Here is a 14,952-nt window from a genome sequence, read left to right on the forward strand (position 1 = left end):
CGATTAGCCCCATGACAAGATGGCACAATTATGTTCTATTGAGATGGTTGTTATGATCATAGTGTTGGGAGTAGATATGGACTCACTTTTTTTTTTTTTTTGAACCAATGCCATGGTAGGGGTACAAGTTAGGCAAGTTGAGTTGGGTTTATGGCCAACCCAACCTAACCCTAAAATTTGGGCTTAAAGCCTGAGCTTGGACCAAGCCCGAGGTCAAGCTTGATCTCTCCAACCCTAACCTATATTGTAATTTGATGCACTTGGGTTTGGTCCAACTCGGGTTGGTCAATGAATCTATTCTAAAATTATATATATATATATATATATATATATATATATATATATATATATGATTTTTGAGCTCTTTGACTCACTTCCATATAAAAAAAGAATTCATTGAACTTATTGAACTAACCTCTCGAGAAGAGAGGAGCCGTGGTGGTCCCCCCGCCCGGACCGCCCAGATCCCACAAGCGAATTAGGTTGGTTATTGATTAATTTGATAGAGTTATACATGAATAAATTAAAAAAAAATCATTCATCTCAAGCATTTCCAAAAGGAAAAAAAAAAAAAGAAAACGAAAACATGGGATCTGTTGAATTTCAGAGAAGGAATTGAAGAGGCGCTTGGAAACTGAAGTCGAGCAGAAAGTTTTCCTGCTCTTATATATATATATATGCAAGTAAATAAACTCGGGTTGGGCTTACTTGGGCCAGGTTCGGACTACGGGTTAGGCCTGGGCTCAGCCAAAAAATAAAAAAGCGCAGATTCTTGGGCCCGTGTAAAATTTCGTGCTGAATCCTTTCGGGCTTGGGCTGTGCCCGCCCTGGCCGCCCAAGTTGCACCCCTACGAAGTTGGTGAGTGGTTCTGTGGCGGGAACTGCAGTCTTGCCGTTAATTTTCCCGCTCAAAACCTTTATAATGTCTAAGAGAACACAACCCCGCCCACTATCATCTGCATATACAAATCCTAGCGATTCATTTTTTTTTTCTCTGAAATTGCATCTCTTCTGAGTTCAGCAAACCGTAAAAATGCCGAGTCTAGTCGGAAATGGGTACTCTGAATTATACAGTGGTTCTGATTTTGCTGGCAGAAACGAAAACAAAGAAAAGAAATCTGCGAAGGTGGAGAAACCTGACGAGATTCGATCAAAGGGATATTCTACACCCCAGAAAAGGCGATTGAGATCCGCAACTAACCATGACAGTCCAGTCTCAATTCCTTCCAAGCCCTGTTCGCCGGATAAATGGAAATCGCCTCGTAGATGCATCAAAAGCAGCCCAAATAGTGTTTCAAACGTGAGTTCCAACGGGTGGTTCTATATTTGGGTTTTATTGATTTTCAACTTCTAACCTAACTTTTTCCTTCATTAACGTTGGCACTATTTCTAATCATTGCAGGAAAATTGCAAAAAATCTGGTAATAAGCTAGTCAAATTACACAAAACTGGCAAAGGGTCTGATAATAAGCTCGCCGAATCACCCAAAGCTGTAAAAGAATCCGGCGGCAAGCTTGCTGGATCACCCAAATCCACTAGGAGAAGATTGTATGATAGTCTTCCTCAGAAACCAATATGGAATCCCAAAGGTAAGCTTTTGATTTTTGTAGATATTCTGATAATACCCTACTTAAAAAATAAAGAAGGATCTGGTTTGAGCTCAGTTAGAGTATCTGTAAATGATCTTGATTTGTTCTCTATCCATTACCCCTTTTAGAAACTCGAAATGTTTTTTTAGGATGCCTTTTCTTCTTGGTGTTGATTATAATCTGCGATGCATATTCTGTTGATCTTGATCCATTTTTTATATTTTCATCTATATCAAGATTCTGATCAGATGAGTGCCGTGAAAAAAGCATTGCATGTATCAACAACACCTTGTGCCATCGTGTGCCGGGAGGAGGAACAGAAAAGGATATTGGATTTCTGCAAATCATGCATAGATCAGAAGAAAGCTGGGAATTTATATATCTCTGGGTGTCCGGGGACGGGAAAAACATTATCAATAAACAAAGTTAAAGAGCTACTGGTTGAATGGGCAAAAGAGGTATTATATTCATTTTTCATTTGGTTGTTTAGGCTGCTGAGACGCTGGTAGCTATCATCCTGGAAACAAAATATGAATTAAATTTGCTGAGACAAGCTATTGTTCTCACGTTTTATATTCATGGATGACTTGTTAATATTCTTTTCTTCTTCCGTCTTTGTTTGAGGGATGGGAGATGCGTTTTCCATGTACTGTGACAGCCCAATAGTACATAATTGATTGGATAGTTAAGATTACCCAACGGTCAGGTTTTATCCTCGACTTATAAGCATCTCCATTAAAATGGACCAACTATCCGTGAGTCTCAGCTATATCATATGTGTATGCATAGGTCTTTCTAGATGGAAGTTGGGTGCGTTGTGCATGTATATGTTTCTCCTGCTCTGCATTATGTTCTAAATTCCTTTTTAGACTAAACCAGGTTCCTATGTTGACTTCATTGTCAGGCAGGATTTCAACCACCAGATGTATTGGGTATAAATTGTACTTCTCTTTCAAACACAAATGAAATTTTCCTTAAGGTACGCATGTCATGAGTTGTTTCTATGTACTATGGAAATCTACATGTTGAATGTACTAATTTTCTGCGGCCGTGTTAGATATTTGAAAAGCTTCATCCCCGGAAGAAAATAAATGGGACTTCACCACTTCAGCACCTCCAGAGATTGTTTTCTCAAAAGCAGTCATCCTGTGAAAAAATGATGTACTGACACTCTTACCCTCCTATACTTTCATTGTATTTGTTTCATATTCTAGCTATGCTTTGGAGATTTTAATACATATATCATATCTGTAATTCATATATCATATTCTGGCTGTGCTTTTTGAGATTTTAATGCATATATCATATTCTAGCTGTGCTTTTTGAGATTTTAATACAGTACCTTCTTTTTTGTATGTATGAATTGCTTTACTGCTTACTTTCCAATTTGAATGGTTTTAAATGTGTTGCTTCATTCATCAACTTCTCCTTGTTTCAGGCTGTTAATTGTTGATGAGTTGGATTATTTAATAACCAGAGATCGTACTGTGCTTCATGATCTTTTCATGCTTGCAACTCTTCCATCTTCCAATTGCATTTTAATAGGTACAGTTCCAAATCTAAGGTAACAACTTTAAGTAAATAAAATTTCTTTCATTTTAATAGGTATAGTCCTAAATAATATATCATCCATCTGTTTGTGTACATCGCATCATTAAGTGCTGAAGAAGCTGATTTCTTTCTTGCCTTTTCAGGAATAGCAAATGCTATAGACCTGGCTGATCGCTTTCTGCCAAAGCTTCAACCATTGAATTGTGAGCTTACTAACTTTAGAAGTTCTATTTTTTCATCCAACTACTTGTGAAATATATTTTATTCCTTTTAGTAGCCAACTCACCATGTCAATCTTTTATTGAATTTTATCTTGTCAAAGGATTCTTTTCTCAAAACCTGCTAGCATACATAGTTCATCCCGGTGATTGACCAACCACTGAAGCAGTTTAGGTTCTCTATCATCTTATTTATCCGTATTTTATCATTAATAACAGTTATCCTTTTATCAATTATCATGGGAAATGTTGTATGAGTATACACAGTGGAAAACACCCCAAGCTTGGGTCAGCTTCTACTACCCAACCCACCCCTGTATTCTTTCCTTCTTTTCATGTTATAAATTCCCCCTGGGGAATCAATCCCCAGCACAATTGGCCTCTACCTACTTGCTTCCTTGCCAAAGCATCAGCCACACTATTAGCTGATCTTATTCAACACAATTGCCCTTTACTTTTATTTCTAGCTAGAATGATTTTTGGAAACAATTAATTTTCCCTGCCTGAATATATAAACTGTAGTTACCAGTTAAAAGTAAGTAAAATGGATTTGATTTCTTTATTTTTCTTTTTAATAGAATATTAATAACCTGTAGGACCAATTAAAAGTAAGTAAATGCTGTTCTTTCATGGCAGGGTGGCAAAGCAACACTGCGTGCTCTGTGTTGCTTTCTAGTACTCCTCTTCCAGTAGACATCTTTCAAGCATCATTAATAACTTTACTAGTAGGTCTTTAAGTGGAACTAGGAAATTGAATTTCTAGTTTTTCCTATTTAACATCCATTGTTATTTTCCTAGGTCTTCTGCTGAACAAATTTGGTTACTGAAATAAATTTCAAAAAGGTTCTGCCTTCTATTCTTCTGGAATAACGTTCTCAGCATCCATCATGCTTTATTGCAGTTCATAAACATGTCCATATTGTTTTAAAAGAGCTTTTTTATTGTCCCTCTCCTGATATTCTGATGCCATACAAGATTACAACTGTTAGTTTTTTGTTTATTCTAAGGCAATTCTTGAGCTTTAGTGGAATATTGCTTTCTTGTTGTACCATATTGCTGTACTTAAATTAGCTTCTCTCTATGCCAAACTTGGTACTTAGTTTCTATCTCATCTCTTCATCCCCATGCTAGGTGAAATCATACTTGTAACTTTTCGGGTCTACTCTAAGGATCAGATCCTCAGGATTCTTCAACAAAGACTCACGGTATGGTAGTTCATATTTTCTACTTGCCCTTTTTGTCTTTTAGCTATCAGATATTTTTCTGAAAGGTAAATAATATTGATATATAAAACACAAAAGGAGGGAGAGCTTCCCTCAAACAGGATACAAGATCAGCTCCTATATAGTATATACAGCTTATATATAGTACGATCACTGTTCACTTGTTTACAAAATCCACAAAAATAATCCTCTCCATTGATTTAAGAATTGCTCTCCCTATCAGATAATTTTTAATTCATGTACTTATCTTCCCCTGGTATTTACAGTGTGTTTACTCTTTTCTGGTTATAGTAATAAGATGCTTCTTTAGGGTAATTGTTTGTAATTGTAACTAGTTGGTAAATAAAAATATCATAGGGGGAAAGGGCTCAAAGCTAATTTAGAGCAAGGAGAATGTTTTTCCGGTCAACAGGATCACATGTTGGGTGGACTTCACTGATTGGCTTTTAATATAAATGATGCGATTATTACATCATAGTGCAAAATGCAAGGATTGCCTGAGGTCCATGTAATTTCTTGGTGGAAAACAAAACTTCCTAGATGTAAATATGCCTCTCCTTAAATTTCATTGGCCCTTCAATATTCTCAACCTTGTAGTGTAACACTCTCTTTTATAATTTCCCTAATGTGGCTTTGTGGTGAAGGGAAATTGTCTCTATGAATTTGTTATTTTTAACAGTTTTGTTTTTTATGATTTTGTAATATTTTCACAATAAAACTAATGAAACTTTGAGCTTTGGGGGGAATTTGTGTTTCAAGTCTTTGAAAATTAGGGATTTGAATGATCAAATTATTGGTTGGGTTTAAGGATGATAATAGATTAAGTCGATAACAGGTCCTTTGGTTGTTAGGCACTCTTGTGGTGTTTTTCATATCTTGCTTAGACCATGCACGGCTTGGTTGCACCACTGAGGGGTTTTTTATGCTAAATACCATAGTAATATAGTTCCTGAACTCAAGACTTGGGAGGAGGATATGGTGGATTTAGTTACAACAAACTTGGGTGGGGATGTGAATGATGGAATTCCATACCTCTTTCCTGCCCTCACCCTTTGTTGAATGTGAGGTTCGGTATTGAACATGACCTTCCGGTGCTTGTTCTTGCAATTTGAAACCTATTTGGAAGTGATTCCTCTTTGATCATCCATTATATTTTGAATTAGGAATGCAGCTAGGGGCATTATCAATTCTTCTTTATGGAATTGACTAGTGGTGCATGGAAAGATAAGGAAAATGATCATAAACATGATGGAATGGAGAGAAAATGGTTTTTTTCCCCTAATTTGAGTCAATTAAGATTGAATAGAGTTTTCAGATGAACTGTTAATGATTTTTTGCCCAATTTCCCCCTTCATCTAAAAAATCTCCCAAGAGTAGCAATTGTAATTGAAGTATGCATTCTCACTTCTGCAAGAAAGAAGAAATAAGCTTCTCAATATTAAAATGTAGTAGACTTTAGTTATATACAGAAACATTTGAGCTTCAACAAAGAAAGGGTCTGCCTCATAGTTTTCAAGGTGTGAAGGCAAAGGTGCCTGGTGGGTGCCTAGGTGATGAATTTTTAAAATAAAAAATATAAATCCTAAGGTAGTTCCCTAGGTTTCATGGTTATAAGCAGTAATCTTTAACTTATAATTACCATTATCCTCATGAAATAAATATAAATCCCACATCAAAAGATAGGAAATCAACATCAGAAGGGAAAGAAAGCATAGAAACATAAGAGCTGAGCTCTTGTTTTGGTCCTAGGAAGATGAAGAAGTCCTATTGATTGTTCCTGTGTATCAATTGGATAAAATCTTCAAGTTTTTTTCTTATCAGTTCAGGTTTTAAAGTCGTAAAGGGTTCAAGACTATGCCATTGATTTATGTGTTGATTGAACCCAAACAAATAACAATAATAACATTAATACTATAAGAGGTTCTTGTAGATGCCCAAGACCCGAACAGAAAGTTGTATATAGAGGCAATGCTGCTCCAACTCTTTGTGCTATCTCCTGTAAGAGGTTCTTGTAAGTGCCTGTTTCATCCTGTACATTAAAGAGATCAGTTATTAAGAAAACAGGAGACACTTCTAAAAAATGCCGGTTAAAGAAGGAAGGTCATTGCATCTGCCTGACAGCTCATTTTTGTTGGGTGAAAATCGAAGTCAAGTAAAGAAATGGTTTTGCTTGAAAGAATTTCCAAAAAACTATTTCATAAGATATTGATTTCTTTCTATTTAATTGAACATATAGTATATGAATAGGACAACCATTTCCATTGTTTGCAGTAAATACAGGAAGTAGATGTTGGTGAATGCCAATGATTGACCAGCAAGCAGGGGGTCAGAGGCATGAGACAACTCGCCTTTTCACCTAGGAAACAACTTGGAAAGCAGTCTGATAGTTTGAAAAAGAAGGCTTTTTTCCAAGAAAGAGTGGCAACTGAGGAAGTGGATTTCACAGAGGAATTCCATTTCCCACATGGCAAACATAGGGAAAAATCGAATTTCCATGAAATTCAATTAGTGAAATTTGGATTTGTAGCCAATCAAATAGTGTAGACATGCTAGTTAATTCAATACTGAAATGAGGTATCAATGGAAACACCATACAAAAAATGGATATTTTAATAAGTAAATAGAGCCAGATTGGCTGTTTCAGTACCAAAATCAGTATCTCCTAGAGATTTAGCTAGTTTCAGAATGATTAAGCATCAAGCAGAATATAGTTATATATAAAAGTCAACAGAAAAATCATATTGTTTAGAGACATGCAGATCTAAACAATAACTGAGAACCAAGCAAAGAAGAACTTAATGAAGATTTTATGACATGTAGTAGCAGGTCCATCCAACTGATCGCAAATAGAAATGAGATAGCTACCAACTTAAATGTTGTATATACAGTTGGACACCTGACGACATGGACTTGCACACAACATGCATATGATTTTATATTTTGTGCAGGGACAAATATATCTGGATTTGTTGGGATTTTAGAAGCAGCAACAGTAAGTGACTGGAAGTGTCTAAATGCTTGTGGAATAGCAGGGGATTTTGGTGATCTGGAGTTGGTATAGGTATTTATTTATTTATTCATTTATTTTTTTGTAGGGGGATTTTCAGTTTCTATTGAATTTCTGAGAAGAGATGGTGTCTAGGGATTGATCATGGGTGTCTATGGACCAAATGATGATTCCTTGAGATTGGGTTTCTGGGAGGAACTAAACCAAATTAGAGGCAGAAGGTTTATTCCTTGGTGTATAGGAGGCGACTTCAATATCATTAGGTTCGTGCAAACTGATAGTAGGAAATCAATGGAAGATTTTTCTTGTTCCCATTTTTAGGGTTTTGTTCCAAATATATCTAATATAAGCCATTCTTCCTACAAAATTACCTAATTAATAGGTTTTCTTAAAATCACCAATATTTTAGGCTTTTTAGGTAATGTATAGGACTCATTCTTTGTGCATATTTCTTTAAGATGACAGATATATTAGGTTTTCTTCTATTGGACTGAACTAATGCAAATGAACTTGCAAATTGGTTCTGAACCAGTTTGCAAGCCAGATATGTTACAAGCAATTTAGGTAAATGGTCCAGATCTTGTGAAATAATATATCACAAAAAAATAAAAACAAATAATATAACAGACTTTGAGATTGTTTGCGAATTTTGATTAGGTTGAGGTCTAGTTTGTTGCACAAAATTTGACTGATTTTTTGTACCATGCTTCTGTTTGTATTGTCTTTCTTTTTCATTGTTAGTGTAATTTAACTTTTCCAAAGAATTATATAAAGAGCAAAAAGAACTTCTCCAGTATTACCTGTGTATTTTTGCTGTTTTACTAGGCTCTTCCATATGATGTCTTTCAACTTCAAGCATTGGAGCTTTGTGCAAGAGTATGTCCAATTTCACTTCTAATCTTTCATCTTTGCTCTCCTGTGCATGCTTGTCTGTAATTGAAGACTTGACTCCTAATTATCAAAAAAAGGGGTAAAAATACAAAAACCTCCCCTGAGTTTTCTGACAATCTTATAAATCTCCTGTGTTTTGATATGAACCGAATCCTCCCTTATAGTTTTGAAAAATGGTGCATATACCTCCCTCTTATTTTTTCTGGCCGAAAACCCTAACGTAATACATTAATTTTCTTAAAATACCAGATTTACCCTTGAAGTAGTAACTGTAGCAAACCACTCTCCTACCCCTGTTTTTTCCACTTCTCAATTGAGGTAACCAATCGTCACTCATTTTTTTCTCCTTTTGCTCTGTTTTATTTATTTTTCACATTTTTTTAATTTCCCGTCTCTTTTATTCTTCTCTCTCTTTCTTCTTCATTCTCTTTCTTTCTTATTTTTTTCTTTTCATTTTTTGTTTTTTTTTTTCAGGTGACAGGCAAATAGGACCCACTGTCTAGAGACTTCGTGGAGATGCCTGTTAAATGGTTCTAAGCGATTCCTTTTATTATTTAAGTAATTTAACAGCCATTTCTCAGAACTATTTAATCTACCCAAAAAGCTTCAACCATACTGAACTCATCTTTATAATGCGTTCATATAATGTGCGTGACAGTACTTCAAGTGGTCAAAGAAATTCCTAACACGATCTCAAATCATAAAACAGAAGAAAAAATAAAATAAAATTTCAAAGTTCTATTAAGTATTAAGCGCCAACCTATTTCTCTCAATCTTACCTGGATTGTTTTATTAAATTTAACATGAGCAAAGTCAAAGGCATTGCCTTCCACACGGATTGATCCCCAAGAGCAAAAATCTTGACAAACTAGAGAAACCAAACATGGAATCTAAATTAAGATTATCAACTGCCTGTTGAAATCCTGCTGAAACCTACTAAGGGTATTTTAGTAAATTCCTCTTCTAAGTTAACGGAACTTTAATGGAAGGGAGGTATTTATAGCTTTTTTCAAAACTATAGGGGAGGATTCTGCTAAAATCAAAACATAGGGGAGGTTTATAAGATTGTCAGAAAACTCAGGGTAGGTTTTATATTTTATCCCAAAAAATTGAAGACTTGACTCCTAAGAGCATATTGGATCTTTTACATTTGATACATGATAAAACCATGACCCTCCTATCTCTCTCATGCATGCACTGCTCTTGCCCCTTTTCCTTTTTTATGTTGATCTCATGGTTGAAGTGCAATGGTTCAAACACAAACCGGATGACAATCCAGACTTACCATTTTAGATGGTCTCATTGGTCTCATCATATCAATTATGCAATTCTTGGAGTTTGCACTGTTCTGAAGATCATTGTTCTCATCATATCATTGATCTCATTGTTCTCATCATCTCATTGTTCAAAAGATCAAACATGTTAACAAAGTAGCTCATGGATTTCTTGATTTCCTCTCATATATGTATGAAACTTGTTTTTCCATATGTGATTAAGTAGGATTTTGTATATCTTGGATTTTGTGATTTGATGCCAGCCTGCATATTAAAAAAATACTAGTTTACTTTGGAGCAAGCAAAGCCTTATATGAATTTATTTTTTCCCTTTTTTTTAATGACAAGCAAAGCCTTATAACTTGTCTTCTTCTGGTATCTTTACATCATTGAAGTAATGACCCTTTGAGTATAATATTGCATTTTACCATGAAAAGTTTCTAACCATAATGCCATATAATAGAGTGTTGCAGCTGCATCTGGAGATATGAGGAAAGCTCTCTGTGTTTGTAGGTCAGTGTTCCATTGCAAATGATTCATTGTTGGGATTTGTGGTTGGACCAATTTGTATTGATGCATTCTATATTGTCTTTCCCTTTTCCCTTGGCTGCCCCCCTCCCGCTCCTTCATTTATCTCCATCCAGTAAGCATGAGTAAATTCATCCAGCTTTCTGAGTCTCGATGTTTCTTATTTCCATTTCATGATCTTTCATTTAATTGTAAATTTTTTCAAAAGGTCATATAAAAATTGCATGTAACATCAATGTTCGGACATGAATAAGTTATATGTACATTGTGCTTCAGGAATGCGATTGATATGCTAGAAGAAGAGTTGAAAAATCAAAGTGGTAGTACAAGCTTGTTACAGGCTGAGCAGGCATCACCTGGTCAACCGATATCTCCGGTAGCAGAATTGTTGAAGCAAGAAATTAACATTGTAAGTTGTCAGTCTTCTAGTACCTAATTATTACACCCAAGTTTTGACATTATTATCAGTCTAGGCACTTGTCCTCTTTCATCTTAATCTAGTCTTAAAATAATGAAAACTTAAAAGGGGATGACATTATGGCACCAGAACTTGACTATTATTGACTGTTAACTATTTAAAGTGTTGGGTACTTTCAAATTGTTAAACTGCCTTGACATGTTCTTATACTAAAACCTGGTGATATTATATATTTGATTTGGAAAATTAGTTTCATTAATACTATTAAACTTTGTGCTTCAATCTGACTGGTAAATCGTTGTGCTGAAATAGTGGCTGTTATGAAGAAAATTATTTACTTGTTGAATCTACTAGTTCATGGTCCTCTATGCCAATGATAGCCTTTGTTGGGAACCATTATCTTAGTCATTTTAAATACATGTAGGTGAGGGTTGATCATATGGCCATTGCTTTATCAAGGACATTCAAGTCAGCAATAGTGGACACCATACAGTCTCTTCCACAGCATCAACAGGTGAGTTAAAATCAGACTTCTGGATGATCAATCCCAACTAAATTTCTCTATGAACTTTTCAATGGCTACCGGTTGCTTGGAATATTTAGCTATTTTAAGTTGCTGGTTTCTACTGGCTTAGAAACCTTGATTTAGAGTAGAATTTTTGCACCCTACCATATTCTGCATTAAAAAATATCTATTTAGAACCATTGATCGAAAAAAAAAATCTATTTAGAACTAAATTTGAGAAAATAAGACTTGTCATTTGACATAAAAATGATGCCATATATTTCATAGCATTAGTACCTTTCTTAAGGAAGGGATGAATTCTTATTTATCAATTTAAAACTGCTGTGCTGCAGATGATACTTTGCTCTTTGGTGAAGCTTTTCCGCAAGGGAAAGAAAGACACTACCATTGGAGACGTATGTTCCCTTCCCCACAAGTTTCATATTTAGATAATTAAGTTGTCTTAAATATGTTCACAGCTGATGGTTCAAGTTGTTTTCCTGGTGCAGCTTAATAAATCTTACTCCGAGATCTGTAAATCAGCACTAATCCCCCCTGCGGGCATTCTGGAATTCTCAAATATGTGTAGAGTGCTCAGTGACCAGGTAAAAAATACAATAGCTCTATAGCTCTATTCGAGTTAATTTTCTTTTCTCCACATAATGAACTTTAAGTACTCTCCAGCAATCTTACCAGTTTAATAATAATGCAGGGTCTTCTCAAACTTTGCCAATCTCGAGAGGATAGATTAAGGAGAGTAACGTTAAAAATTGATGAAGCAGATATTACTTTTGCCTTGCAGGTGTGGACATGACATTTGAATATTTGCATTTCATTTCCAGATTCCTATTTCTTTGGTATAACTTTGTATTCTTAATGGAATCTTTGTTGGTACAGGGGATACGATTCTTTCGGAATTGTCTTCACTAATGCGTAGCAATCTAGCATACAAGCAGTGGACGTTCTCAACTGAACAAGGGTTCGAGCAGTGGTTGTTCCCCAAGAAATTCAAATGTTCTTCAGTATTCATGTATAATATAAAAGGTTTCCTAATTGTTGTGTATTATAATTATCATTCATTGCTTATTAAATGAAATTTACATTTTCTATCATGGAAATATGTAGCCTTTGAATTTCAAAGTTGCTTTCTGGTGACTGCACTGTCCAAGCATGAAGCATCGATTGTTCTAAAGGTTAAAGCTCCTCGGGGGCCATTTGAAAACGATTGAAATTGTTGAACTAAAACTTGTTAAAATAAGAGTCACTTGAGCTGTTATGAAATTTCTCCCACCTAATGCTGTTTGAGTACTAAAAAGTTATACTCAGATGACCTTCAAGTTCAACCACGGCCCAAGTTGTCCTTTTTATTTCTTCCTGATTCTCTTTGCTTTCTTGACTTTCTGTCGCTTTTCCCTTCACGTGTCTGCTTCATCATTTCGGTTGATAATCATTTGGCACAACCACCCAGAAAAAAGTTTGGTCAAGTCCTCTCCCTCTAAGAACTTGAAAGCTGAAAATATTCACTAGCTGGAGACTAGAGTACGTACGTGCACGGATGTCCCGATCTGATTGCATAAACAGTTCTGTGGAAAGCAAGCTGAATGCAGTAAAGGAATATATTCATGTGTAAGCTGCTTCAACGGTTAACACGACCAATAAATAATCAACCAACGGTGATGGTTCCCAACAAGAAAATAACGATGACAATAACACCAAATTAATACAATTCAATCAAACTGCTGACTCTGTCTAAGTCCAAAAATTTATAAAATGAAATAAATTTTAGGGAATTTATCTAAAATTCACCATGACTTTTTTAACATTTTTCTTAAACTCACCACAAATTTTAAAAATGTCCTGCAAGCTCTATGTCAAAGTGTAAATAATAAGGACTCTCATCGTCGGATTGTCAAGTCTCCAAAAATCTAGAGAGAATGGTGGGGAAGAGTGGAGAGGAAGAGGAGAGAAGAGAGAAATTCCCTTGAGAAGCCTTAGGGTTTAGAGCTATATGGTCCTTCTGTAGGGGAGGGTTGCTCGCTCCCCTTTTTATAGAGACCCCAAGGTTATAAGGAGAATGATTTAAAAATATATTTTTCCTATTAGGAAAGAGAATCTTTATCTTTATGCCGGTTATTAAGAGAGCACCATTAGGATTTCGTCACATGTTTAGCGAGATCCCTTTTAAGGACAAGGTTTCCTTTCTCCTAAGGAATCTTGCGTGGCGCATGCATACGTCCCCTTACGAGTTTCCCTGTGGACACGTGTCAAGGGCAAGACATGGATCTAATTAGTGTACTCGGGTGTTTGCTTGATCGTCTTAGGGATGCCTTATCATAGCTTGTTGTAACCAAAAGGAATGTTGATCTCCCGTATGCGAGTGTTGCCGGCCTCAAAGTTTGTCCACCATTCTTTACAACATGGATTGTCGTTTCGTGCCCATCACAAGATGTTAGTTGTGTATTAAGTTTGTCTTAGACTAGCGATATTATTTTATGTCCATCACAAACCTTGGGTGACGCTCATTGCTCATCGCAGGTTCCAAGATGTGTTTTATGCTCATCACAAGTCTTCGATGGCCCTTTGTGCTCATCGCAGATGTATGAGTTTTCCATCATTCGATAGAGTGTTTTTGTACCATTGCGAGGGTATCCTAATCAAGATTCCTCCATATGGTTTTCCTTTGGCATCCTTGTCATAATCCTGGTGATGGTAAACTATATGTACTTACAATTAGCCCCCTTGCTTATTGGTAAGAATATTCTTGTCAATAAGCATCCTTTGCATTTTTCTTAACTTGTCCAGTGTCGTATATTTGATTAAATGATTGATAACGGGGGAGTTGATTGTGGCTTCATGAGTGTTGCAAAAGGAAGCCTAGTGATTTTAGGTTCTATTAAAAGGTATGGTTGGGCCTACATATTAAGATTGGACCTTTCTTTGTTGGTGTTGTTGTATTGACTTGTAGTTTTTTTGTAGGTCATTCGAGTCACATACAAAGTGTTGAAGGTGTAAGTGATGATGAAATTGTAGGGGTGTTTCTTGGGGTATAGCTCAGTGTTTCCTCTAGTTTATCGCCCCTGATTCTTGATGGAAGGCCTTCTATCAAGAAACATATTTTCTATGACTTGTCATTTTAAGTTTACACCGCATACTAATATTCTTGTAACGATAATATTGTAGATCATGATACATGTATGTAATTTTATTCGTACTGAGCATGGGATATATAGTTTGGTCAATGTGATGAAAGATTAACGATCAATTAAAAGAGCATTTTCTCTAGTAGTTTTGGTGTGAGATGGATGGTATCATAACTCACTAATGTTGAGTTCTTGTGTAACTGTTTGATTATAGTAAGTTTTGTGGTCTTCTATATTTGTATTTGTTTATGATAAGGTAGATTTCTAGTGCCTAGAGCTTCATAAGTAATGTGCAATGACCGAGGCTGCCAATGAATGATGATGCATGCTTGGGGTTGCTTGGGAACGGAGATCTGCACCCATGGTTATTAGGGTCTTCTTGAGGTTTCTAGGGAATTAAGATGTACGCCTGGGGTTGCTTGGGCCTTCCTAGGGTTTTCAGGGAATTAAGATGCGTGCTTGGGGTTGTCAAGGCCTTCCTGCGGTTGCCAGAGAACTGAGATGTGCGCCTAGGGTTTTCAGGGAATTAAGATGTGCGCTTGGGGTTTCTAGGGCCTTCCTAGGGTTGCCATAGAATATGAAATTATGCATAAGGTTGCTAGTGAATA

At 36.0% G+C, this 14,952-nt stretch overlaps 1 protein-coding gene across 1 annotated transcript; it reads left to right on the top strand.

Annotated features, from left to right (window-relative positions):
• Positions 1-784: 784 nt before the first annotated feature.
• LOC148870795 (DNA replication factor CDC6B-like) lies at positions 785-12,322 on the top strand. The gene is made up of 16 exons (XM_088967874.1): positions 785-1,300; positions 1,403-1,589; positions 1,827-2,047; positions 2,494-2,568; positions 2,647-2,750; positions 3,028-3,134; positions 3,284-3,343; positions 4,490-4,563; positions 8,414-8,464; positions 10,217-10,266; positions 10,558-10,690; positions 11,124-11,213; positions 11,558-11,620; positions 11,714-11,809; positions 11,917-12,006; positions 12,102-12,322. The coding sequence occupies exons 1-16, from the start codon at positions 1,034-1,036 to the stop codon at positions 12,132-12,134; spliced, it is 1,701 nt and encodes a 566-aa protein (XP_088824000.1). The 5' UTR covers positions 785-1,033; the 3' UTR covers positions 12,135-12,322.
• The last annotated feature ends 2,630 nt before the right edge of the window (positions 12,323-14,952 follow it).

Source organism: Nelumbo lutea, chromosome 2 (assembly GCF_056320005.1).
Source record: "Nelumbo lutea isolate HS-2025 chromosome 2, American lotus-T2T, whole genome shotgun sequence".
In the NCBI taxonomy this organism is placed as follows: domain Eukaryota; kingdom Viridiplantae; phylum Streptophyta; class Magnoliopsida; order Proteales; family Nelumbonaceae; genus Nelumbo; species Nelumbo lutea.